This window comes from Plecotus auritus (assembly GCF_963455305.1).
Source record: "Plecotus auritus genome assembly, chromosome: 1".
Classification (NCBI taxonomy): domain Eukaryota; kingdom Metazoa; phylum Chordata; class Mammalia; order Chiroptera; family Vespertilionidae; genus Plecotus; species Plecotus auritus.
In genome coordinates this window covers 70,831,708-70,859,436 of record NC_137770.1, presented here as the reverse complement: position 1 = coordinate 70,859,436, position 27,729 = coordinate 70,831,708, and the positions used below count along the sequence as shown (strand labels likewise).

Here is a 27,729-nt window from a genome sequence, read left to right as displayed (position 1 = left end):
GGACTGGTACTGTGCCTCAGAGAAAGGGCTATGACCACCCATTTCATCAAGGGTCTCTTACACAGATGGACAGTAACAGCAAGGCAAGTGGTTATGGACTGGGTCAGAGGGCTTGGCATCATTTTTAACTTTCTCCTTGTACCTTAGCCGTGTCTCCTGCACACACTAGCTACAGTGAAACCATGAGCACACTGAGATATGCATCCAATGCCAAGAACATCATCAACAAGCCACGGGTGAATGAGGTGAGACCTTCATCTGAAGTCCTGGTCTGTTATCCTATATAATAAAAGCCTAATATGCTAAGTGTCCAACTGTTTGACTGTTTGACCAGTTGCTATGACACACACTGACCACGAGGGGGCAGACACTCCGACCAGTAGTTTAGCATGCTGCTGGGGTCCAGCTGATCGGGACTGGGCAAGACGGGCAGGACACGCCCTGGAGCCCTCCTGTGGTCCCTCCCTGGCCCTGATGGTGCACCGGTGGGGTCCCTCGTCCTGGCCTGTGGGGATCGGGCCAAATCCGGCTCTCCAACATCCCTTGAGGGGTCCCAGATTGCGAGAGGGTGCAGGCCAGGCCTAGGGACCCCACCAGTGCATGAATCTGTGCACCAGTCCTCTAGTACTTTACATAAAGGTCTCCTTTTGTTATTTCTCTCACTGATGTCATTCATTTTTTTTTAAATATATTTTATTGACTTTTCACAGAGAGGGAGGGAGAGGGAAAGAGAGTTAGAAACATCAATGAGAGAGAGACATCAATCAGCTGCCTCCTGCACACCCCCCACTGGGGACGTGCCCGCAACCAAGGCACATGCCCCTGGCCGGAATCAAACCTGGGACCCCTGAGTCCCCAGGCCGACGCTCTATCCACTGAGCCAAACCGGCCAGGGCGATGTCATTCTTTTTAAGTATTTCTCTCTCTCTCTCCTCTTGCCAAACTTGTTGTCTGAATAAGGAAGTGAAATTCTTTTTTCTAGTGTTAACACCCTTCTCTCATATCTCTACTGACTTCATTTATAATCTTTTATGAATAATTTATTTTAGATATTTCCCTAAGACCATTCCTCTTAACATCCATGGTGTACCATTGTCACTATAAGAAAGATTATTTTCTTATTTATTTACTTAATAATTATTATTTATTTACTAATTTTATTCTGAGTTTATGTTAATACATGCTTATATGTTGATGCATGCAAATGGTAGTGACATCTCTGTTTTGGGCTAAAATAGGCACATAATAAATTCATTAGTTTTGAAAGATGAATAATAATGAGAATATTCCAAAAATTCCTTATCTGCTTTGCAATTTCAGTGAATAGTTCCACAGCAGTGATTACAAACTAGTGGCCAGACAGTTCTAGCCCATCTGTGGACTATATTTTAAAAGGCAACGTAATTGTAATTAGCTCAGGCCGGGTGGATCAGTTGGTTGGAGCATCTTGCAGTGCATCATAAGGTTGCAGGTTCCATTCTGGTCAGGGCACATATCTAGGTTGTGGGTTCAATCCCCAGTGGGGGCAAGTACAGGAAGCAACTAATCGATGTTCTCTCTCTCTCTCTCTCTCTCTCTCTCTCTCTCTCTCTCTCTCTCTCTCTCTGCTTATGTCTCTGTCCTCCTTCCTCTCTCTCTACAATCAATAAAAACATATTTTTAGCTGAGGGTTAAAAAAGGCAATGTAATTAAACAGGTACTAAGTTTAGTTACAATACAGAAAGATTAGCACCTACTATCTGAAATGCCCTGGCATTTGTGTTAAATGCCTGACCTCCTGCTCTAGGACAGTGATTCTCAAACTTCAGTGTGTATAAGAATCTCCTGGAGGGTTTATTAAACCACAGCTTGGGCCCCAGCCCTCAAGAATTTCTGATTTAGGAGGTGTTGGGTAGGGACAAAATTTGTATTTGAAACAAGTTCTTAGTCTTGGGACCACATTGTAAGAGACTACCCCAGAAGGTACTCCCAAGGAGTAATCTACTTCTTCCAAGCTAATTGCATGAAGCATCTCATAGTTATCCAGGGCCTGATATCAACACAGTGAGTTCTCTGTGTTTCAGGATGCAAACGTAAAGTTGATCAGAGAACTCAGGGAAGAGATTAGAAGACTGAAAGCCATGCTACTGAGCTTCGAACTGGTATGCAGGCAATCAGAACTTGTGAGTATTCAAGAGCCCCTTTTCTTCCACATAGAATCTGAGTCCTGCTTCACTGTGTTCTCAATTAAGTAACTCAAGTTCAGAAACAGGATGGAGATTGCTCTGGTTCCCTGTGTAGTTTCAGATGGAGTGGACAACCATCTCTGTTGTCCAGGGGCATTTGCCTGAATGGCTCTTATTCTGTGTGTGGGCAGATATGGGGAATGGGACCCTCCAGAAAAATTTCCTTGAATTCACCTTCTTTGTGTCAATCTGAGCTCAAATACTTAGGCTTCTGATTTATTTCTGATTTTAATTATAGTCTTTCCCTTATCTGCATCTGATGTCCCCTCATCAGAGTAAGGGTGGGACCCATGAAACACAGCTCTTTCTTTGTGCAGAGAAACTTCAGTTCATTGAATGAGGAGAAGGATGGGAATCTGAAGGAGCTGGTTCTCCAGAACGAACTGAAGGTGGGTGTGTGAGGTGGACCCCGTTGTGTTTTACATCACTCGGGGAGGCGGTCTGATCTCCTCCATCATTCCTGGGCCTGGGCCGTTCCCTCGTCAGCACCCTGTCTGGTTTAGAGATAATTTTTGTCTTCACTGGGCCTTGAATGGGGGATTTGTTTGTCTGAAGGGCTGGTGACAAGCTTTCTGACTTTGTTTTGTTCCCTTAAAGATTCATAACTCCCTTTGGATAGTGACAATAGCTTAGAAAATAAAATTTGTTTTCTAGTTAGTAAATCAACCAACCAACATGTATTCATTGAGCACCAAATAGGTGCTCTGCATGATGCTGCAAGAAATACAAAGTAGTCCCTGCCTTCAAGTGGCTTGCGGTGTAGTTGGAAGCACAGTTAGAGAGAGGTTGAATGTAATAACTGTAGGAGTTAGACAAAAGGCCTTCGGGAAGGAAAGAGTCATGATGGCTTGGAATTTTCACTTTATGTATTACCTTGCTGGAGCTGGAAGTCAGAGAACTTGAACTAGACCTGGAAGAATTGATAGAGTTTGTTAGGTAGGTAGAAGGGGTAAGGAATTTGGGGTGAGAGAGGGATAACATAAGCAACACCATGGAACTGAGAGAATGAACAGGTGTGGGAGGCCACGGGGAAGCACACAGTGTGAGGAAGGCTAAGCTATCGGGAATGGGTGCTCCTGGTAGAGGTTAGTGGAGCTAAGGTGAGGGCCAGTTTGGGAGGTTTGAACCAGGGTGGTGATAATAAAGAAATATAGTAGGGAAATTAATATGACAGTTGTATGTAGGATGGATTGAAGGGAGAGAAGCCTGGACGCAGAGAGACAACCAGAAAAGAGACTGCTGTCGTGACCCTGTGAGAGGGCAGACAAAACATTTTGGGTGATTAGATTAAGTGGTGATTCCCAGAGACACTTAAAAGGAAAAAAAAGGCAGGCATTATTTGCTGGTTCTATTTAGATCCTGCAACCGAATGTCTCAATTTCCAGTATTCTATTACATCATCCTATGTGTTATTAAAGTATCCTCGTTATGTCAACATATTATCCAAACTAAACATTAGGACTATATCATACATCCAGAAGCTTCTCAGAAATTCTGTGTTTAACCATATGTTCTAATCTGGGGTTCAGAAAATATTGTATTTCTATACATAAGAGATAAAGTGTCAAAATCATTCCAGGCTTATTAGCAGTTTTGCGTTAAGCAGGCCAGCAGAATTCAAGGGGGCTTGAATCTGCAACGGGCTGGCTTATCCTGTGATGTTAGGCAGCAAAGGAGTTGGGAAGAGAGCCGGCCAGAGGGAGGCGTGTTCAGCCGTGCCTCCAGGTTCTGTGCCAGGTTGGCCAAACCAAGCCAGAGTGACCTGCTGCTCACCTCTGCCAGGTCCCAATCCAGCTCAGTCCTTTGGTTACCCTGTAGTTTTCAAATTTCAACTCAGGGATTATGACCTTAAAAATAATTTTTGTAGGGTACATAAAATAGTTGTATGCAAACTTGGCATAGTTTCTTTTTTTCTTAAGTATTGCACTTATGAGAGAAGTATTTAGGTGAATTCAGTTTCTTTTTTGGGTTCCTCAGTTCTTCCACTTTGAGGATAAGCTGCCTGCCTAGGCATGAATTTCCACTCTAAGAAGGAAAAAGGACTCTGCATTCAATATTATTTGTTTACATTCTCTAGATGGTGTTAAGGCCCCTAAGTCTTGGTATATTTATTTTTAAAACTGTGATCCTAATACATAACAAGCCCTCAGGATTTTATTGTTGTTATTTTATTACTATGTGGTGTAATAGTTTCATATATTCCCCCTGGGGAGACTTCTCTTGTGCTTTGTGGTCTTTGAGCCACATACACACTCACATTAGAAGAGGAGGTGCTGCTCCTTGAGAAAGAAGTGTTAGGTCACAAAAGGATTCCCAGGATGGCTCCCATAGAAGGGGATGGGGAGAGGGGATTATAGATGTCTGACTAATATCTCCATCATTTTTAAAAATAACATTTATAGTGTTTGTCCCCAGTTATAAAAATAATACATGCTGTTGCAGAAAACTTTAAAAATAATGTTTATGAAGGAGTTTCTATTTATGAAAGTAACACTTGCTTATTGAAGAAAACTTGTCAACACAGAGATCTCCCAGAGGAGGTGCAAGGGCCTCTGTGGGGCTTTGAACAGTAGCGGTGAGGAGAGTAAGGAAGTAATACCCAGGGAGAGGTGGGGGATCAGACCAGGATGCCACCTCAACTTTAGGTCTGCTTCCTGCGCTGAGTCTCTGAGACCACCTCCTCTGTCTCTGCAGATAGACCAGCTGACTAAAGACTGGGCTCAGAAGTGGGATGAGTGGAAGGCCCTCATGGAGCATTACAGAGTGGACATCAACAGAAGGAGGGCTGGGGTTGTCATCGATTCCAGCCTGCCACACCTGATGGCCTTGGAGGAAGATGTGCTCAGCACAGGTGTTGTTCTCTATCACCTCAAGGTGAGTAGGCAGGTGCATTCCCTCTTCCTGAGCTACTGGCTCCAGAGGTCAAGGAGGGAAAAGCCAGTGGCAGCAGCCGTGCATTTGTGAATTGAGACAGGTGTCCCAGAGCCGACTTCAGGTTTGCCCGCAGGAAACGGCTAGCCAGCCAATTGGGACCTGTTTGGCTTTTGTATGAATGGAGCAGAAAACTGGAAATCAGAACAATCATTTTTCTTTTGTAGTTGCTGCTACTGTTGCTTTTATATAATTTACTTTTGTTCTCTGAACCTTAATTTCCTCATCCTATATAATAAAATCCTAATATGCAAATTGACCAAATGGCGGCGTGACCAGCAGAACAACCAGTCAATATGATGCGCACTGACCACCAGGGGGCAGATGCTCAATACAGAAGCTGCCCCCTGGTGGTCAGTGTGCTCCCACAGGGGGAACACAGCTCAGCCAGAAGCTGGGCTCATGGCTGGCGAACGCAGTGGCGGCGGCAGAAGCATCTCCCACCTCTGCTGCAGGTGGGTGGTAAGGAGCAAGGGGTCCTGGACTGTGAGAGCCCCAGACTGCAAGAGGGATCAGGCCTTATCTGGCAGGCGGACATCCGCCCCCGAGGGGTCCCAGACTGTGAGAGGGCACAGGCTGGGCTGAGGGGACTTCCCCCCGCCCCACCCCAGTGTATGAATTTCGTGCACCGGGCCTCTAGTTTTAAAATAAGAACGATGCTGCTTGTATTCCTTTTCTGGCTTCCTAAAACACACGAATGCAGGCAAGGAAGTGAAATCCTAACCTTAAAGTACCATTGGTGCTCCTGAGCTGTGCAAATGCAGGCTGCTTACAGATGGCTAACGGGGCAGTCAGACAATCTGAAACAGTTTTCTTTCAATACTTCCCCATGTCACTCAACCCCCAAACCAACAAAATGTGCACCTCCCAATTCTCCATTACTAGGTTTACTTGGGAAAGAAGAGAGGGGAGAGAAAGTAGATACCTAAACCTTAGAGAAAGCATGAGGGAGAGTCTAAAGGGCTGGGGGGTGGAGGGCAGGGCATGACATGCAGCCACCCAGAGAAAACAGAATGAAGTTAAGGCTTTCCATGAAGGACCCTGCTCAGCTGGTTCTTTGTCACCTGGAGGCAAGGTCCTCATTTTTAAATGAAGCAGTTTGAGAGTCAGTGACCCAGGGTAGATAGTTTTATATCCTGACCTCATAAAAAACATCCTGCTATAGGACAGTCTCTATGGAAGATAAAATATACTTTACGTGTCCAAATTACGTGCTCACTGAAAATCCAATCTTCATTCTCATAATTGTCCCCAGCGGACATTAAAAAGGAACAGAGTTTATGGGGATTGTGTAATACTGCTATTATCCCTGGAGAAATTAGACTCCTAATGCTGCAGTGCATGTGGTAGTGAGATGTTAGCAAAGCTCATCATGTGCAGAAAGTCTGTCCTTAGGATAAGCCCTGAGGGAGTTGTCAGAGACTGGGCTTCTCAGACAAAGTTAAAGTAGCTTATTTTATGATACACAGAGTGCAAATGATCTCAGTGAAAATGCCTCAGGCAGAATCTAAATACTATGGATCCTTCTTAGTCAGAGCCACAGGGAGAGATTGGAAGTCTGGAAGAGACCAGGTGGATTAAAATGGTCAGTATTTGAGTAGAACTGATCTGATATATTGATTGCATGTGGAAGGAGCAGATGAAGCTGGAAGTCAAGTGGTAGAGCTTGGGGTACAGCTGAGGGTCAAAGGACACAACTGCCCGTCTGAACATAGATGTGCTGGTTTTCCTGCTGACTCAGTGCACACCCAGGTGGCACTCCCTCTCTGGGTGCGTTTCCAGTGAGCCAGGGCATGGGGTTCCAGTTAGTGCTAATCCTGGCATTTCTGCATATTATGTACTCATTTTCCCCTTCATTTGTTTATACCCTGGTTTGGGGAATGTAACAGTAATCACTCAGGATTCTCTCTTGTTTGTTTTTTGCTTTGCTGACTTGGTTCCAGATCTGGGACTAGTCACTAGCAATGCCCCGGGAGCTGTTTTCCCTTGAGCCACCTCAGGAGGAACCTCGATGGAAGGGGGCCGAGGGAAGGATGCATAGAACACAGGTTACTGATATCCTGGACTTCACCACATACGTGCCTTTGTGCTGCTTACCTCCCCTGGGTAAGGAGGCAGAGGGGCAGCAAGCACAGGCACCAGTTCAATCCTGTTAAACAGATGCCATCGCATTTTCTGGTTGTTATTGCCCTGCAGGTCTAGAAGTTGTGATGTGCTGTGGCCTTCATCCTTTGGGGAGGAATGTGCCTCATCATCAGGGGTGACCCTGAACCCACATGAGGGGTCTTGACCTCTTTCTCTAGATTCTGTTTGGCAGTGCTTGGAGGCCAGTGTCCATTGGCTTGTGTGATCCTCAGTGGCTGAGCAGAAAAGTCTGGGCTCTGGCTATTTGTGGGTGTGCATGTAGAGGGAGACGCAGAGCCTCATTCATCACTTCTAGGAGTCTTCCTTCTCACAAGCTCTTTTGGAGAAACTGCAGGGACCCCCCCCCCGCCCCCCCCCCCCCACACACACCCTCTAGCTGTGAATAGTGAAGCCTCAGCTACTGGAGAGGTGGTATGCTGAGGTTGGAAAAGCACGGAATTCTAGCCAGAGCTCTCCTATTTAGTTTATGGGTTCCATAAGCTTCAGATTCCTTGTCTATAAACAGGGGATAATAATACCTACATTTTGGGTTAAAGGATTAAATAAGAGATGCCTGTAAAGCACTCAGCACAGTGCCTAGGACATAGCGAATGGTTTACTTAGTGAATGATGAATACTTATCTAAACTCAACAACTCTTTGCCATTTGCTGCCTTCCTCAACAGAGCTATGTGGTCTGAATTGTCATAAAGGCCAAAGGCCTTGTCTTCTACTAACCTTGTGACTCACTTATACTAACTCCCGTTTCCCCTCCTCTCTCATACTCTCTTCCAGTCCTTTTTTTTATTCTAGATGTGCTTTTGTCCTATTCGTGCTTTATCCTTCTTACAATCTGGTGTCTGTCAAACTTCATCTGCGGACCAAGAAGGTAAAAGTCCTGTGCTCCCATTCACCTTCTAGAACACGTGTGTCTGAGACTGACTGGACCACATGATCCTCAGCCCCTGGGAAAAGCTATACCTGTGTGCCCACTTCCTCAAACTAAAGGTCTCTGATGGCCATGGCTGTTCCCTAACTTCAGGCTGTAGGAGTTTGCCAACACTTGTTGGACTTTGCAAAGATCTGGCGCTGCTTTGTTACATATTTTTTGCCCCTACCCTCTCAGGTTGTTCTGGCTGCAGAGTGAGTGGGCACAGCAGTCAGAACAGCCTGAACCCAAGTTGAGAAGTGATGTGGGAAAAGCTAGGATGGGTGGGGGAAGACAGTGATAAACTCAAACAAGTGGACTCTCCTCTCGAGGCAGGGCTGTGTTCCTTTTTATTCTAATTTCACTGGCTTGTTTTTCCCTTTAGGAGGGGACAACAAAAATAGGAAGGATTGACTCAGAGCAGGAACAGGATATTGGTAAGTGACAGAGCGTCTGGTCTGACACTTTGTGGCAGGTGCTCAGGCCTGACAGGTTTCTACAGAGGAACCGGATGGTGCTCTGAGTGGAAAGGATCTTTGAAGTCCTCTAAAGGGCTGCTCCTTTTGCTGCTAGGCTGGGGGACTGCAGCTCTGTGGCTGGGACATGATAGGAGGGGACCCACATGTGGGAGGATCCAGGACTAGGTGGTTTCAGGTGATGGCTCTTCCTCTCTTGTCGTGATTTGAGATCTTCCAGATGTGGATTCTGATCTCATGGGAAGAATGGAGGAGGTGTTCCCCTGGGCCATGCCTCCATCCAGGTGACCCCCACCTCTTCTGTAGTCCTGCAGGGTCAATGGATCGAGAGAGACCACTGCACTATCACCAGCGCCTGTGGGGTCGTCGTTCTGCAGCCTGCCCAGGGGGCTCGTTGCCTAGTCAATGGCCGGGAGGTCACTGCCTCCTGCCGTCTGACCCAAGGTAGGACTGTCTACAGCCCTTTTTATGCCACGATGAGTGATGGACAAGCTCCATTCTCATGGGCTGGACTCAGAGAACTCAGTGAAGCAGTCTCTGCACCCAGAGATCTGAAGGTTTCCTAATAAGTCTTCTTCGCATGCAAGAAGCCCTAATTCTTGGGCCCCAGAATGGAGAATGAATCTGAAATTTGTCCCTGTGTTTATTAGCTCTGTGTCCTTGGGAAAGTCTCTGCGCTTCAATTTCCTCATCTGTAAAATGGGGATAATAATAGGATTGAATAGCAGGAAGTGTGGAGATTAAATGAGCTAATTCATGTAATGTTGTTCTTAACAGTGTTCTTGGCATTTAGTAAACACTCATTATTACTGTCACTATTACTATTATTATTAATCTGTTTAAGTTCTGTCTGTCCTTTGGGGCTGAGCTTACATTCCCCCTCTTCCTTGAAGTATTCCCTGACTACTACACCTGGAACACATCTTGCTTCTCCTTTGAGTACCAGACTCTTCCTGTTCATCTCATTAGTTTGATGCATGTGCTGTGCAGTATCCAATGAATATATATTTTATTGGCTCAGCTAAGTTATCCACTTGTTGAGGGTAGGACTTTCATCTCCCAGAACAGTGCCCTGCATGTAGTGTATACTCAGAACAGGAGCTGTTGGTTGAATTCTCATCTGCCTCTATGCCGCAGGAGCAGTCATAACCCTGGGGAAAGCACAGATGTTCCGATTCAACCACCCAGCAGAGGCCGCTGTCCTTCGGCAGAGAAGGCAGGTTAGCATGCTGTGCTCTCTGTGTGGCTGCTGGCCTCCCTGTTTCTCCTTTCTGGGGAAGGAGTTTGAGCTTTGTCTGGTTCTCTTGGGAGGGTGGGGAGGGTTGATGACTGCAGTCTTGCTGTGCTTTCTTCCTGTTCCCAGGTCGGAGAGGCTGTTGGTGGTAGTGGCTCTTTGGAGTGGCTGAACTTGGATGGAGATGTCACTGCCTCCAGGTTGGGTCTCTGCTCTCTGCTTGGGAAGAAAAGGTGAGAAACAGCTGCTCATTTTGCTGTGAAACCTACGAGTGTTTCTTCTTAGTCCATTACAACATGGAGCTGGGAGGAGATGAGGGTAGCAGCCAAGGTCTGAATGGAGCCTGGCCTGCACCAACTTGGAATGTGATTTGAAGATGCTGAGCTAGCTGCTCGGCTGATAGTTGGCAGGGAAGTGGTCTTGGCCCTCATTTATTTCCTCTTTGATATTCCAGCTTTCTTCATCACTGAAAGGCATGACATTTGTTGTTTCTTATACCACTTTCCTCTGTCAACAAGATTTAAATGTGTGTTTGTAGGTAGCTTTGATACAGCTTCTGAACTTCCCTCCCTGTAAACCTCTTTACCTTCCATGCTGCCTGTGTGGGAGCTCGGGTGTGTGTCACATAGCTTCCAGAACTATGGCTTTCTCTGAGTTTTTAAAGACATTGTGGGACTGAGACTCCTTTTTTTCTCTTTGCTAAGTGTCCAGAACTATGCATAACAGGGCAGGACCTCCAGAAGCAATGTGAAAATATCTTGGGGTTCTGCCCTCTCCCATCCACTTCACCAGCACTGTAACTGTGAGGCATGGAGCCAGAGTTTTATATTTGATTGGTGGCAACTACTTTTCTTCTTCATAGTCATTCTTCATCCATTTCTTCATAGAATTCCCTTCCCGATCTAGATACCTGTGGATTTGGTACTGGGAACAGTGGTATCCTTCTGTTACCATAGCCAAAGTGGCTGGTGCCTTGGGGATTTCCTTTAGAAATGTCAGCAGGGGATTCGGTGCCTGTGAGACCACCGGTGTCAGGGTGCTGTCCAGCACCACAAGCACAGGGCTCATGGAAGAGTTCTGATGGCACTGGTCCCTTGGTTCCTTCACAGGGATCCAGCTGCTCTTTCCTCGGGCCAGGTGAGTGCAATGGCAGCTGAAGATAGTCTTAGGTCTGACCGTGTAGTGAGGGATGTTGGATGCAGGAGTGGAGGTACACTGGTGCAGGGATGTGAAGCAGGCACATCCTCACAGCGGGGCTGCTGAGGGCCAAAGGATTCACCAGAGTCTAAGGAGGGACTGAGGGGTTCTATGGGGGGACTGGTAAGGTTGGAGGGGTGACACAGGGTCAAGTGCATCAAGGCCAAGCTGGACTCAGGACTGAGGCTAAGGCTCTTGCTTAGAGTGGCCCTCCCTTTTGTAATGAGTCCATGAAAGGAGGCCTTATTTAGGTAAGATTTCCGTTGGAAAGATGCACTAGGATCTTTTTTTCCCAGAGTTCAGAGGCTTACAGAGAATGGCCCTGCAACTTAAAGAACGAGGATGATGGGGTTGGATAAAGCTGCTTCGCCTCCTGGCGATGACAGAAAAGCTGTGTGACCTTCAGCAAGTTACTGAGTCTCTGGGTCTATTTGCTCCTCTAAGTAAGGGTACTACCATCTCTCTCCCAGGGATCCTTGAAGTAGGATGAAAGAGCTAGAACATGTGGAGTGCTCTGCCAAGTACCCAACATCCCACAGCTGCAGCTCCCCAGGTGGGAGGTTCTTATGGGGAGCTGTCCAGGAATGCAGCCTCCCTTTTGCTTTCCTGTCCCCATCTCATCCAGCTGACCAGGGAACACTGGTCTCCTGTCCTTTTACGGCCTTCTTGGGTTCTCTAGCTCCATGGGCACTGACATGACCTTTTATTAACACTGAGAATGCACCCTTTCATTCAGAAAGGACAGAGAGAAATGGGAGAATCAAGGCCTCCCACTCGCTGCCTCCACTCTTTAGCACCAGCTCTAGGAGCCTGTAGGCTGAGCTGGTCCTGCCCAGCTGCCGTAGCCAGCATCCTGTGCCAGTCCTGGTAGAAGTTGGGTGTGTGGGTCTCTGGCCTGTGATTGGGCAGAGGGACTGGGGAGAGAACCCGTAAGAGTGGAGAAAACTGCCTGTTGTCAGCTGGGTTCCCAGTGGTGTGTGGCTGCATCTCCATGACAGTCTTTCCTCTGCTTTTGGGTAGGGTTTGCTCCCAAGCCTCTCCTTGTCCTAGGCTTTCTTTCCCTCCCCTTTCTCTCTGGAGGAGTACCCATGGGGAGCCTGCAAAGCCGGAGCTGACTCCAGAGAGTTGCAGAGCCATTCTCTGTAAGCCTCTGACTCCAGGGGAAATTGCTAGTTTGCCTCATTTCCTCTTGCAGCAGTGATCTGGACCAGAGAGGGGTTTGTCTTTGAAACTGTTCTTTGCAGCTTCCCATTTGGAATTTTGGGGGCTTAACCTTAAGTGCCCAGGGCCTGGGAGATACTGTCGTTGCTGCTACCACTGCTGCTGCATTAGTAAGCAGACGCTGCTGCATTCTGCTGCAGAAGCTGTCAGACTCAAGGCGGCCAGGAGGGCACCATGGAGTGCTGGCAAGGAGGGGACCAGGCAGCAGCTGGGGGAGGCAGGAGCCACCCAAGATGAAGGGCAGTCATCTGAGAGAGATAGAGGTCCTTGGCTGGCAGGTAACTGGAAGCTTGCCCTTGGTAATCTACCCAGATATGTAGCATAAGGTTGGTATTTTCTTTTTCACTTGCTTTTTGGCTGATGTACTTAGCAGGGGAGCCATTTTCAGCCTGATGGCAGGTGGCATCTTGGGTGAATATGCATTGTCTGCAGTGATCCTCCTAGACCGCCCCTCTTCATAGGCCTGATGCTGCTGTGAAGAAAACTACTTCATAGGTTTCTAGCAGCTGCCACTTTCCAGGAGGAGGGCTAGAGGGAGCTCACCTCTAGGGAGAAGGAAATTGCAATCAGGGTTCGAGATGGCAGAGAAGGAAGCTAAATGCTCTCAGGGAATTCAGAATATAGACCCGCTTCCTGCCCCGTGGATCTTAGCTGAGTTTGTCTGAGACCCTCAGATGGGCTTATGTTGGAATTCAGCTCTGTGGTCAGACATATTTTGGAGCAGTAGTGCAGGCATGACACATGTGTATAAAATATTTTCCTGCTTTTTCTGTTCATGTGGCATTAACTGTTTTTTTTATTCCAATTACTATTACTATCCCTAGCCTTTTGCCTCACATGCATCAAAGAGTGTCTTTGCTCTTTTATGTACACTCCACTTTGTGTATTTGGCCTTTTGCCCACAGCAGCAGTGCCACCTGCTCAAGTATCAGGGCCTGTCCTAGTCCTTGGACCTACAGTACATCGAGTGACCTCACAGAGTCCTTCACAGAGAAGACACTGCTGGTGTGTCAGCTTCTACTATGCCCTTCTCATCCGTCTAGTCACTCTCCCTCCCAGCCATCCTTCACTGTCCTCCTAGGCCTATATTAAGAGATATTAATTCCTCTAAGTGAGAGGCAGCAAATGATCTGTTAAGGGCCAGGTAGTATCTTAGGCTCTGCAGGACTTACAGTCTCTGCTGCAGTGACAGCTCAGCCAGTGCGGCGCAGCAGTAGCCTGGACCATACATAATGAGTGGTGCGGCTGTGTTCCTGTGATGCTTCCCTCACAAAAACCCAGCCTGCCTCACAGGCTATAGACCTCTGCTTCGAAAGCCTCCGAGGTTTCATTCTGGTCTACGAAATGTAAATCTCCTGAGCAGAGTGATCCTTTAGAGCACACTGCTCGGACTGAGAGCTGGTTCCAGTCCCAGGTCCTGGCACCCTGGGGCTGGAACGAGGGCTGCGGGAGGCTGGATTCAGGCGCTTTTGTGAGCCTCTGGTGGATCCTGACCCTTCAGACATATTTTGGAGCAGTAGTGCAGGCATGACACATGTGTATAAAATGTTTTCCTGCTTTTTCTGTTCATGTGGCATTAACTTTTTTTATTCCAATTACTATTACTATCCCTAGCCTTTTGCCTCACATGCATCAAAGTGCTCATGCAGTTAACCTGAAAGACAGGGATGGGGTGACCCTGCAGAAACAGCACGTGAGGTCCTCTTTAGAAGTCAGTGTGTAACCTGGGCAAAGTTAGCATGCAGGCCAAAGCTGTCAGTCTTCAGGGGAAGGCTCTCACTCATCCATGTTCACACAGGAACCTGGTGGCAGAATGAAGTATGACTGTAATCTAGAGTTCTTTTTAAACTTTGTATTCTGGAAAATCCCAAATACACTACAAACATCAACTCATAGCTAATCTTGTTTCATTTACATACCCACGCACTTTCCCCTACTCCTCCCCACTGGATCTAAACAAATCCCAGACAGTTTCACCAGAAAACGCTTCTGCATCTGTCCGTGAAAGGGATACTACAGTCTAACACTCGGGAGCCTCCTCCACGCTGCTCTCACACGGGCGGTGCATGTGCATCCCCTCTCCGCTGGACTAGGGTCTCCTTCCAGGGAACAGAGGTGCAGCTGTAGTCTCTGCACATGTGCGAGACCCTCCATTCCTACAGTGGTTCTGGGCTTCTGCTCCACTTTGTTTCCAGCAGAAAACTCTTTTTTTAAAGGACAAAATTTCTTGATTTAGCTAAAATGTTACAGGATTTTGTTTGTTTGTTTGAAAGCTGCTTTATGTTCCTGGTTATTTTCCTTAACCAAAATATATTTGTGTTTCTGCTAACCCACAATCTAAGAATATACTAGTCTAAGGACTGTTCTCCATCCTGCACTGTGACATCATGAGCTGCCTGTGACACCACGCCTGGGAGTCCCAAGTTGCCAGAAGTCCAAAGCCTCTCTGCCCTGTTGAATTCAGGGGCTCTCTCAGAGAGGCTTCGATAGCCACTGGCTTGTACTGAACTGGGTTTGCATTTCTCTGGGTAACCCCGGCCCCTCTGTGACAGGAAAGTGCTGGGGGAGCAGAGTGAAGAGGAACAGCTACCCAGGGCTGGAGAGACGCCTCAAAGGGCCGATATTCAGCAGCAGGATTTGAGGCAGCAAATCCTAGCACGACAGATTAGAGCCAACCAGGACCTGGAATTCGAGCAGGCACCTGTCAGCTGGCAGATTAAAGAAGGTAGGTGCCCGCTGCTCACAATGTCTGCTTCATCTTCCAACCTCGTCATTTTCATGCTTCCCCAGCCTTCTGTATTCTCGCCTTTGTTTTCTTTGTGATACGATGGAATCTTTGGTATTAGGCATTCTCTCCTCTGTTTTAGAGGCCAGAGCTCTGACAAGGGGCTGGAAGCAAGAATAAGGAAGCAGCTTCCTATTGCCCCTGAGTAATGAACCTCTGCTTACTCTTTCTCATGCGCACATTTGTCCCTGCTTTGCTGCCTACCCTACCACGTGCCCCCTGCTGTGCCGAGACCTGGGGCTTCATTCCCTTGCCAGGTGGTAAGGGGATGCCACCCTGGCCAGCTCTTTCACTCTGTACAGGTCCAGCTATGGGCGGGGGTGTCTGAGCCCAGGCAGCCACCGGCAGGGAGGGAGGTGCCAACCTTCTCTCAGGATGTTTTTGGTTTCCAGACCAGCAGTGGCTGCTCAGAGAAGAGACCTGGCTGGCCAGCTTGCAGCAACAGCAAGACCATACAGCAGAGAAAGAACTTGAGGCCTCTGTGCCCACTGATTCTTGGCTTCAGACATATCCTGAGACTCAACCGTCCCCACTGGTCAGGAGCCAGAAGAGGGTGGTGCCACTCCAACTCCTGCAGAGACGAGCTCTTCGGGCAGCAGACAGGAACCTAAGGCGAAAAAAGGTCTCATTCCAGATAGAGAGAAGCATCAAGAAGCGGAGGCTGCTGGAGGCCCAGAAGAGACTGGAGCAGCTCAAGGCATTGTACTGGCTCCAGGATGATGGTTTCCTGGAGCCCCCACACCAGGTCCCCAGCCCTGATGCCTTCCCAGGACGTCAATGTAGAAGCAAATCGACAAGTGGCAGCTTTTTGAGCCTACGAGAGCTCTGCCTCCGGTACTTGCCCCAGCTACGCAGGTACAGGCAGCAGTTGTCCCCTGGAAGCTCTGGCTGAGGTTTACAACCTCGTTGCCCGGCCTCAGCTTCCTCAGTCTATAAAATGGAAAGAAGTTTTTGCTCATCTCTTCCTCATCACCCTTTTCCTCTTCTGCTCTTCTTCTTTCTCTGTAGTTGATATCCGCTAAGTCTGAGGCTTTTCCCTTCTCCCACTCTGAGAGGCAGCTCTTGCTTCTTTTGGTGCAATCTACGTGAACCTTATTTTTTATCTATAGACTCTGATTATCCACTTACATCTCCTGTGTATTCCTGTCCCACCTCCATCTCATATTGCCTCAAACCAGACTCTGTCCCTACATTTCCTCCTCTTCCCTCCCCACCTGACCTGCCACTTCAAGTGAGCTTCCCGACCCCACCTGCCAACTGGTGAGTGAGTGGAACACTGTCTTTCTGACTCCAGGTTCACTTTGGGATCGTCTTGTTTCTTTTCTCCTTCACTCCTTACATTCAGTCAAGGTGAGGATATGTTATCTCCCAAGGATGCTTGGAACAGGGGACTGTGTCTACCCCTTTATATCCTCTGGGCCTAGCACAGTCCTTGCCCATAGTAGGTACACAATTAATGTCTGTGGTGGTGGTATATTTGCTCACCTCTCTGGTCTTCAGAGTAGTAGGCAGGCTTTAAAAAAAACACACTAACTTCTTATTATGAAAAATTTTAAACATACACAAATTTGGGGGAATAATACCTAACACTTACATTCGGCAATTATCAAGATTTACCAAGCTTGCTTTATCTCCCTCCTTCCTTTTTCTGGTGAAGTATTTTAAATCAACTTCTAGACATCATGTCATTTCAGTCCTACATAAGGTATACACTTCTAAAACATAAGGACTTTTCTTATACCCACATTGTCATTATCACACCTAACAAAATTAAGATAAATTATTAGGTATACTCTGCACCTAGGCCATATTCAAATTTCTCTAATTGCCTAAAAATACCTTTTTATAGTTAGTTGTTCAAATTAAGATCTAAATAGGTTTTACACACTGCATGTGGTTATGTCTTTTAAGTTTCTTTTAATCAATTTTTTGTTTTATTTCTTTAGATCATTGATTTGTTAAAGAGAGTGGGCCAGTTCTTTAGAATGTGTTATGTTACAGATTTGTCCGTTTGATTCCTTGTAGTATTATTTAAATTGTTCCTCTGTTCCTCCTATTGCCAATTAATTAGAAGTTTTCTTTAAAAGCATGATTTGATTAACTTCAACCTTTTTATGAGATAAAATATTGAGGAACAGAGTATACCTGAGGCCACTTCGAGAGCCAGGACTATAGTCCACAGTTTCCTTTTGTTCCTACAAAACTTTCCTCTGACACCAAAGGATGTAGGGACATGACATTGGCCTAGTTTCTCACCTCTTGCAGTGCAGCAAGTGGGACTTTGTAGTCCCTCTGTCAGCAGGAAGTAGGGACTGCTTGCTTTTCTGAGGTGGCTTTCCTTGTCTCCACAGTGTTTTCCTGAATCGGGATCCCTCTAGCACATTACCTCCTATACCGGACTCTACTGATCAGACATCAGAGAAAACCCAATCAGAAGAGTCTTTGTCCCAGGCTGCTTCTTATCCTCCAAGGGCAGGGAGTTTCAGCAACAATGTCCTCCATTCCTTGGGTGAGGGGCAGCTCTGCACAGCCAGGGCGGCCTTGGCCCGGAGGAGAGCCTGGGCCCCAGGCACCTGCTTCAGCATGAGCTCTACATCTTCCAGCATCCAGGAAAGGGAGAGAGGGAGTCAGCAGCCACACTGGATGTTGTCTCAGAGCTTAGCCTCTCTGAGCCAACCAGCTAACATGTTGAAGCCAAGGGATGAGCCAGAGGCCCTCACACCTTCCACCCAGGCCAGGAGGACTAAGAGACTGTCGGACTCTGGCCACGGACCAGCAGGGCGGCAAAAAGAAGGGGACCTTGAGACCCACAAGGCTGCTAACGGAGCCAGTTGCAGTTGCTCACATCCCCATGGACTCAAACAGGCAGCTGGGCATAGAAAGGCAGCTGAAACTTTTTGGACAGAATCCCAACCACCTTCTCCAAACAGGACATCAAAAGGGCAGCAGAGGGTGCTGGCAACTAGGGTCAGAGACATTACCAAAAAGTCCTCTCATTTGCTTCATGGCAGCCCTTTGAAGAGGCAACACAGTGCAGGGAGCCCAGACACCAGGGCCTCACTCACAGATGCCGGCCCAGTGGAGGGTCCCACAAAAGAAAAAGAGGGTGATTTATCGGATGCAGATAGCAGTTACTCAGTGGATTCTCTCTCCTGTGTCTGTGCCAAAGCCCCAACGGAGCCACTGAAGCCAGGGAGCCCCCCGGGGAGGGAATGGCATCTCCCAGAGTCAGAGAACACTGAAAGTGACAACAGCCAAATATCCGAGGACTCACTGACCGAGAAGGGGAACCAAAGCCCACAGGACAGCCCGGGGGACAGTTATCTTACCAATGGCCACAGCGACCCCAGGGCCAGAGCTAGAGCGTCTACGAGGGGCTTCACCACATGCTCAGACAGGGGCCTGTTCACCCAGGCTCACAGGAGCTTTTCGCTGGATAGCCTGATTGACGCTGAGGAAGAACAGCAAGAAGAGCCTTTCTTCAGTTCAGCTGATGAAATGCCAACAGAGACGTTTTGGCGCCTGCAGACCTCCAGTCTGCCCGTTGTGAGCCAGGAGGCAACGTGCAGGCTTGGTCCCATCACCCAAAGAACAGGAGCCAGGCTGGATGCCATCCTGCCAATGAGCAGTTCATTTTACCTTGATTCCCAGCCCCTACCCCGCTGTGCACAGCCTGAGTCGGAGGTGGGGGCAAGCTCCTCTGAGCAAGCCACCACTCTGCAAAGCATGCCGCTTTCAAGAGGGAGCCCTCTGTTGTCCATGGATTCCTGGTTTTCCTGTGACTCCAAGATCAATCCCAACAGCCCCCTGGGAATAGTGGGTTCTTTATGTCCAAGTCCTGATGTCCAGGAATTACAGCCCAGTGATCAGGAGAGGCCTGGATTCTGGCCAAAGATGGAAGAACTAAAGCCATCGGGTACAGAAGCAGTCCTGTCCTACACTTCCACACTGCCCTCAGGTGGTGCGGAGCTGCCCTGCAGTGTCAGAGCTGTGTACACAATTCCTGCTTCTGATACATCCAGGTTGTCCCTCTGGGGGTCATACAGGCTTCTTCAGTCTGGAGTTGATGGCACCTTTCAGGCCAGAGGTGTCTCTGACCCAGCCCAGCAGGGCAACTCTGAAACATCCAACAACTCGAGTGTACCAAGCATGCTGCCTGCCTCTGCCACCTCATTTACTTACGTAGGCAGCGCCTGTGAGAGGGACTGGGCTGCCCTTCAGCAAAAGTACCTCCTTGAACTATCTCATCCTGTGTTGGAGGCCATAGGAGAGCCCAGGCCGGCTTTCACCTCCCTAGAGGAAGACTCTGGTTCCCTGACCCAGGCTTCTAGCAGAGGAGGAGATACTGTATTGGTAGTTGGTTCTGGGCTATCTAGCAGTTTGAAGTTCAACAACTTTCCTATCCATATATCCAAAATTAGGCATTTGAGGGCAGAGAAAGAACAGGACAGTTTGAGCGTCGAGTTAGAAGGTACTTCAGATTTCTTTACAACTAGTGAGAAAGAGGTGAGTTACAGTGGAAATTATTCAGCAGACATAGAATCATTGACTTCTGGAGCTACAAATGCACAGGTCTTTGCAGCAGAGAATAAGGTGGCAAATTCCATGACAGGAGCATGTGACATCAAACAGAACAACTTGGAAGAGTCCTCTCAGAGTAGCGGGAGGAAGCCTGGATTGATGACTTCCTCTGATGAATGTTTCTTCCTGAAGAACCCTTGTCACAGTAATGTTACTGTAGCCACCAAAGAAGATCCTCAGCCCCAAAGTTGTGCTCCTCTCAAGAAGAACAGTGTAGGCCTGGCCGGGCAATTAAATCACAACAGCCACCTCCCACGACAGGAAGAGGAGGCAGACTACCAGGAGAGCTCCAAGGAAGTGGTTGGAAGACACGCCAATCTTTCCTTTGCCTTTCCGTCAGGTCCAGAGCTGTACCTGCACTCTGCTCCTTGGAATTCATGCCCGTCTTCCCTGCAGCCACCTCCCCTAGAAACAGTCTACGTGACCAAAAGCCGGGATGCCCTGACAGAAACGGCCTTAGAGATCCCAGATTGCAGAGAAGCCAGAGTGCCTTCCCCACCCCCCAGGGAGGCCTGGGGCTTTGGTCAGGACTACCAAGTCCTCCAGAATGCTTATTTAAAGAACAGTTTGCCAGTGCTCTTACAAAAACAGAATTCCAAGATGGCCTCATTTCAGCAGGTCACAGCGGAGAGGCCAGTTGATCTGAATACCACGGAGGTTAGTGGGGAAATAGGGAAACGCGCTGGAAGCCATAATTCAGTATATTTTGTTGTTGCTCAGAACAGACATTTTCTTACATCTGCCAGCACAAAAGTATGTGAGTATGAAAATCAATTTGGAAATTTAAATAAACACAGTCTTCCAGCACTCAAGGGAGAAAAGACCACGATACAGTCCAGTTGCACCGTTTCCTCAGACAGTTCTGGGTCTGGGAAGCCCCTTTCTGTTTGTGAGTCTCAGGCAAGTGGGGAAGAAGGGCAGGAGCAGAACGCAGTCCTAAGACAGAGCCAGGCCTCTGATAGGAACAGACAGTCCCCTTTGGGGGCCAGGTCTGATTTCACCTATAAAACCATCAGTTTAGGTTTTGACAAGGACATGCTGGGGGGAACTGCTCTTTCTTTGAAGTCTAGATCAGCATATCATAGAGTAAGGAGCCCAGAGGTAATGGCCCAGGATGGGAGTCCAATCCACAGGGGGGAATGGAAGGATGAAACTGGGCTTCCTGGAAAGTCTCTCCATCCCAGAGACAGCTCAGAAGATTTTAAGCAGCCATGGACAGAATCTACACAAGAAAGGTTCCAATCAGTTATATACTCTCAGGAAAGAAACCTCACTGAATGTAAAGGCCCTGGAAAGTTGCAAGAAGTGTTAAATCACAAAGAACCACCTTCTGGAAAAAAACAGAATAAAAGAGTTAATAATGCTGACGAAATGGCTAGGCTAATTAAGAGTGTCATGCAGCTAGAAAATGGTATCTTGGAAATCGAATCCAAGCAGAATAAGCAGCTATATGCTTCCCATACACTGGGAGTCAGTCATGAGTTTGTGTTCCAGGACAAGGAGATGGCTGATCATGTCCTGAAGCCAGGCAGCTCTAGACACCACTTGTCCTTCATGGATCAGCTGTCTTCTCCAGAATACACAGATGATACTGATTTTAGGGATGGTGACGCTGGAGAAATGGATACTAGCAGTAGCACTGGGGAAGATCCCCAGGACCAGAAAATCATCCCGAGTCCCTTCAAGTCAAGAGACTGGGTACAAGATATTAAATTTGTGAGAGAGCACAGTCCCCCAGCTGTATTAGCCAGGGACACTTGTGATTATTTAGGGACATGTACAACTCACAGTGAGTGCACCAGAACTTTTGTTAATCCAAGGAGAAGGAAAGCATTGGCTAGAGCTGTGCCATTCCGGTCCAGGCCCGAGTGGCCCTCTGAGGAGGAAAGTGAGGTGGTGCATGCATCAGCAAGCCCCAGAAGGCAGCCCCGTGGCTTGGAAAGTCTTGAGGAATCAGAGACTATGAAAGGTTTTCAGGAAAGCCACGTTCCCAAACACATAAGTAGTTTTTACCCAGAGGAGCCAAAAGTTCAAGGCAGAGTTAAAGAAATGACTATGCAAAGAGGAGATAGCCTACAGGAGCAATACAGAATGGTCTCATCGACTCGGAAACTTCTTAGTCCAAGCCAACGTTGTATGGGCACGTTTTTCAGCCAGGAGACAGGCCCATTGCCAAGTCAGCCAGACTCATCTATGGCTCCCCATCGAGACCTGAGTAACACCTTGCCCTTGAGTTCCCCAAGACGGCCAAGAAGCTATCTTCATGCGCCTGATGCTATAGGCATCTCTTCAGTTGACTATGTGCTGGATCCTACAGTGTTGAAAATGCCCAACAGTCTCTGGGTAACTGAAGCAGGATGTCAGGGCCAGAGTGGAGAGCCCAGAAGCCACAGCCCACAGGGAAATGTGCAAGAGGCGTCCTCCAGGGCACACACTGCTTGCTGTGGGTCTGCAGTCTTCATGGCCATAGGATCTTGGGATCAATCTGGTGCACCAGAGACCATTCCCCTGGGGACTGAGAGCAGGAGATCAGCAAGCACCAGCCCCCAAACCCTGGGAGGGGGCCCCAGAAGCACCTCAATGGGCTTGAGTACCAGGGTGGGTTCTGCTTCTGAAGCCAAGGCTGTACAAAAAGCAGAAAGAGCCAGTTCCTTTAACTGGGTCTCTAGCCCACTTAAAAAGAGGGCCAACTGTCCCTTAGCAGAGGGTAACAACCAGGGCAGGGAGGTGAGGCAGAAGGCAGAGAAGGAGGCCGAGGACCTTAGTCCTACCAGTGCTACTTTCTCAGCAACTCTGTCCCTGGAGCCACACCCTGAGCCCCCTACACATACATCCATGGGCTTAGCTGTGCTGGAGGAGATCAGAGAGGCAAAGGCCCACGGAGAACAGTTTCATGACTTGGTGACTGAAGGCACAGTCCTTCCTTACTATGAGACTTTATTAGAGCCTGAATGTTCTTCAAGGGCCCCTGATAGGCCTCAGTGTCAACAAACAGACCAGCCAGTGTCAGACAGGACTGGGAATGAGAGTGAAGCACAGGGGTTTCATGTGGCGTCTCCCTCTGCTGAACCAGGACATCTATGGACTGATAAGAGGAAAGCCCTTAAGACCACACCCCTCTCTGCAGACAGCTTTCAGCCTCTGCCCAGCATTGAAGTTAAAGGGCCATGCCAGTCCTCACAGACTTTCTCCCATGCTGACCCTGCTCTAGGCAAAAGCCATTATTCTGGAAAACTGATACCTTTTCTGAGAGCAGATGAGCAGTTTATATGTTATTCTGGCCCGTTTGAAATCATGGAGGAAAAGCAAGAAGCAATTAGAATTTCTGCTGGTCCTGTAGGCCCAGACAGTCTTCCTTCTTCAGCCATAGAGGAAGCCAGGAGGGTAACAGCAGGGAAAGTAGAGGCTGCCTTATCTTCTCAGGAACCTTCTGACAATCCTGGAGTGACTCAGCCTGGGCAGAGCCAGTCCATTCCCTGGGAGATGGCAGAGGGCATGCCCCCTGGCAGTCAGGAGAGCAGCCAGACACACCCAGAACCTAGAACTCTACACACCACATATGGAGGAGAGTCGGGTAACTTCACCGTGGCTGCACAGGGAGAAAAAACAACCTGTTTTGAAAGTCAGCTTGTGATCTGTAACGTTCAGGATTCTGCCAGTCTCTCAGGGCCTAACCAAGACCATGTCCAAGACCTCGAGGCTTCCAGTGGCTTAGAAAAAGGAAGGGCACAACCCGAACGAAGTAGCGTCCTGCCTGGAGTCCTGAGAAGAGCTGAGCTGGAAGTTCCCTCGCAGCAGTGTGTGAAGATGGGGAGTGTTGGTTCTGGGCTGGCAGAAGCCTGCAGGGCTGGCAGCAAACACCTTGACCCGGCTCCATTGTCCGATCAAAGACCTAGCCCAGATCCTGGCGGAGTGAGAGAGGAGGCCCTGTGCAGATGTCCACAGGAAACTTCAGATTGTGCTGTCTTCTCAGCAGGGAGCACTGAAGGCAGAAAGACTCTCAGCCCATCTGGGGGGCAGGAAGGCAGCAGAACTCTTCCTTGTCAACAACCATGCAGCCCTCAAGCCATTGCTGCTTATGCCTTCTCCTCCCTTTCCTCCACTTTACTGTGTTACAGAGATGGTGACCTGGGGAAGGCTGCCCCACAAACTCTCCACCCAACCTGCAAAGGATCTTGCAGGGCCCGTGGAATGGATGAGAGAGGAGAGAGCTATTCCAGTGACTCTGATGAGTTCTTGACACATGGCCTTGAGCCCAAAGGCATTCATGTGAAATTTGGGCCACCAGACAGCAGCACTCTGGAACCCTCTGCCACCACTTCTGTCCTCTCTCTGGCTCAAGGCTGCAGCTCCCCTTCTGCCCCTGACATAAAGGCAGGTTCCCTCAGCCCCTCAGTTGCTGCAGGGGATCCTGAGGAAAAGGTTGCCAAGAAGACAGCCCATGCAGAGCTTGAGGCTGCCCCTTTTCCTAAAGGCGTGTGCTCTGAGCCACTGAAGAAGTTTCAGGACAGCTCAGTAGATGGCCAGAATGCACAGGAGTCTCAAACCAAGCCAGAGCTACCTGCAACAACCAGGAGACAACATACCCTGAATTTAAGTGAAGGGTCTGTTGAGAGTGAGCTGCTGGTGGAACCACAGCATGGATGTTTAGAAAATGCTGTCAGATGCCTTCCAGAAAAGCCACAATTTTCCACCAAGTCCAGGGATCACAGTAGCTTGGATCCCCAAGCCAAATTTGTAGCCAAGTTAAAGCACATCTCCAGTCCCCAGGTTGGCAGTCTCTGGGAGGAGGAAAAGCAGCAGAAAGAGCAGGCTTCAGGTGGTGGTGAAGACCCTGCCCAGCACATGCATCCCCCACATTCCGATGAAGGTGACTTAGATGGCTTTCAGATGAGCGATGCAGGCGAAGAGGAGGGGACTGCAGCCAAGGCCTCTGTGCCCAAGATGTTCTCATCGGGCTTTAAAGACTCAGCCAGTGACCCCGTGGTGCCTGTGGCCCAGAGCCCTGGCCAGCCCTCTTCTGGAAGGGAGCAGCCGGCTCTCCCCCACAGGCACTCACTTCCTGTCATTGCAGTTTTCTCTGGCCCCAGACACTCCAGGTCCCCCCCCAGGCCACAGTTCTCTGTGATCAGCTCTTCCCGGTCTCTTCAGGAGCTGAATTTGAGTGTGGAACCTCCTTCCCCCACAGATGAAGAGACACAGGGGCCTAACAAATTGTGGAACCCACATCCTAGGAGCCAATCCTTTGAAAAGTCAGCAGTGGGAACATCTCTGGAAGCTGCGAGCTGCGATCAGAAAGCCTCATCTGACTTGAACAGTAGCTCTGCTGATCACAGGCCCCTTCAACCTGCCAGCCCTCCTTACCCAATGCCTTCAGCTCCCTTGTGCATGCCGACCCCCAGTTTCATGACCTGCTGGATGTCCGGTACAGTGGAACCGGCCCGGCAGGGAAAGCCACAGAGCCTGGGTGGCCAGGCCAGGCCAGAGAAGTGGCTTTCTGAGGCAGGCAGAGGAGCATCGCACTTTGGCTCCAGTGACATCAATCCCTACGTTCTGCCCTGCCCTCCAGCGGGCCCTGCACCCATTGGCTGGAAGCAGTATGTATTTGGCAATACAGTTGATGTCTCCTGTAGCCAGTCACCCCAGGGCCTGGTACCATCAAAAATGGCCCAGTGCTCCAGGATGGACAATGGCCTAGAAGACCAGAACTCCCCATTCCACTCCCACCTCAGCACCTGTGCCAATTCCCGAGGTTCACATGAGGCCTGGGAAGTATGGGATTCTTCGCTTGCCTTGGGGAACCACCACATCCTGACGGGCCCTGAAGGAGCAGCCCCCGCTAAGGGTCCTGATGAGAGAGCCCAGTTCCAGGTCCCCCCTGTTGAAGCAGGCCCTCTGAGGAGTGAGTCCCCCTGGACTGAAGGAAGTGCTACAGGCCCAGTGGATGAGATTATGCTGCTGTGTCCATCAGAGGCGGGTGGCCCTGGGGGACAGTCCAGGATGAATACCTTGGAGCAGGGCACACAGACCTTGGGCTGCAGGCTCCACTGGAGCCACACGGACATCTCCTCTGCCTATTTGGAAGCCAGCGCAGTGCCGGTCTCTGATCTGGCTTCCTGGGCCAGCATGCACAACCTGTCTCTCCACCTCTCACAGCTCCTACACAGTACCTCGGAGCTACTGGGAAGTCTCTCGCAGCCAGGTGTTGCTGAAAAGCAGCAAAACACCAAGAGGGAGATCCCAGATGAGGCACCCCAGACCCTCATGATAGACGGCTGTACTCAGACCACCGTGGATGAGGGCATCCAGACTGACCTGGCCTCCCCACCTCTGCACCTCCAGGCCCCAGAGGCCAGCCCTCAGGAGGTCAGTGTGGTCCTTGAAGTGCTGGGCTCAGATATCTCCACCATGTCTCAAGAAAAGGGACACGACTCAGGGACAGTTCAGAAGAGAGAGGCGGAGGGAACAGCATGGAACACAGCACGGCCCCCAGATCTTCAGGAAGAAAGCACCCACTGCAGGCCCCAGAGCCCTGCAGTACCCTCATCCCATCTGAGGTTTCAGAAGGCCCCACTAGGGCAGAACCTCCCTTCTGTGAGCCCGCAGGCTTCTCCTGATGCTGCCCTGCCGCCCAGCACCCAGCCCAATGAACCCTCCTGCCTGGCTGTCAGCAGCCCCAGCCTTAGCCTCCCTCATTCCCCAGAACCCTGCCCCAATGCTGTGGAGTCTGTCGGGGAGCCTGGGGTCCCGAAGGAGTTGTGCCCCACAAGTGCCTTGTTGGTGGACAGGGCCTCTTCCCCGATCCTCGCACTTAATGCCAGCCCTCAAGGGTCAGAGCTCCCCCTAGGCTCTCTGTCTCTCTCCACCCACTTAGCGCACCCTCTTGAAGGCCATCAGGAGCTTGTCTCCAGCCCAGACCTTCCCCTCGACTCCCCCAAGCCTCCAATGGATAATTATTCTCAAGCCATTGATGAGGCAGGCAGCTCCCAGAGAGGGTGGGGTCTGTGTGAAGGCAGAAGTTCCTTAGAAAGGAATGAGGGCAGGTCCATGCCTGAGGGAAGCTCCCCAGGCAGCCCACAGCACAGCTCAAAAACCCAAGTTCGTTTCCTAGAGCAGCCCCATCAGCAGCGTCAGCCCCAGTCCCCCTCCTGGGTCCAGAGCAGACTGCCGCCTCTGCCGCTGAGGACCAGGAGTCTGAGACCGGCTGAGGGCTTTGTCCCCGAGGACATGGCTCCCCTGGAGTGTGGCCCACTTTGCAGTAGGGAGCCAAATAAATGGCAGAGCAGGACAGAAAATGGGGGTGAGAGTTCAGCATCTCTAGTGGAGCCACAACCCACTGTCAACAATCCCTCTTCGGGGGGAGGCGTGCAGCACCTCAGCCCCTGCCCTGTGTCTGAGTTGACTGACAAAACAAGGCTCCAGGGCTCTACCTCTGGCCCAACTGAGGCCTGCCAACCTCAGGGGCTGCTGCGCCCCAGTTCCCAGACGTGCATGGCTCCTGAGCCTCAGCATCACAGCCTGAGGGACCTCCCAGTGCATAACAAATTTAGTAATTGGTGTGGGGTTCAGGATGGCTCTCGTGGGGAGCTAGGAGTGACGGGGTTGCTGGGACCCAGACATGTTGTCAGCGCTGGAGAACAGGGACAGCTTCCCTCACAGCCTGTGGGCGCCCAGAGCCAGGACCCTGCGTGGTCCCAGAAGGAGCAGATCCCCCTGCAAGTCGGGGCCCAGAACCTCCCACTCAGCACGGAACTCACAGAAGCAAAACTGCACCACGGCTTTGGGAAGTCAGATGCCCTGCTCGAGGTGCTGCAGAGCGGGACAGGGGAGGCGCTCACTGCCAGGGAACCTGTGCTGTCCACCTGGGAGGAGCTCCATGCCCGGTAAGGGTCCCAGCCTGGAGTGGGAGGGCAAAGAGGGGCCTGAGAGGAAAGAACCAAAGGCTACGAGCTGGCTGTTCCCTCTCCTCTTGCTCAATTCTGGGATCTTCCAGGGGTCAGAGAGATTATAAAATGGAGAAGGGCATTC

The 27,729-nt window shown here is 49.6% G+C and overlaps 1 protein-coding gene across 1 annotated transcript in view; it reads left to right on the top strand.

Moving 5' to 3' along the window:
• The window catches only part of STARD9 (StAR related lipid transfer domain containing 9), a 142,164-nt gene that overhangs the window by 91,408 nt on the left and 23,027 nt on the right, over nucleotides 1–27,729 (top strand). Inside the window, exons 13-23 of the mRNA XM_080657070.1 lie at nucleotides 148–245; nucleotides 2,064–2,162; nucleotides 2,543–2,614; nucleotides 4,920–5,099; nucleotides 8,593–8,644; nucleotides 8,990–9,127; nucleotides 9,821–9,903; nucleotides 10,047–10,150; nucleotides 14,888–15,060; nucleotides 15,513–15,975; nucleotides 17,472–27,584. Coding sequence (XP_080513196.1) covers nucleotides 148–245; nucleotides 2,064–2,162; nucleotides 2,543–2,614; nucleotides 4,920–5,099; nucleotides 8,593–8,644; nucleotides 8,990–9,127; nucleotides 9,821–9,903; nucleotides 10,047–10,150; nucleotides 14,888–15,060; nucleotides 15,513–15,975; nucleotides 17,472–27,584 — 11,575 coding nt within the window. The remainder of the gene's footprint in view (nucleotides 1–147; nucleotides 246–2,063; nucleotides 2,163–2,542; nucleotides 2,615–4,919; nucleotides 5,100–8,592; nucleotides 8,645–8,989; nucleotides 9,128–9,820; nucleotides 9,904–10,046; nucleotides 10,151–14,887; nucleotides 15,061–15,512; nucleotides 15,976–17,471; nucleotides 27,585–27,729) is intronic.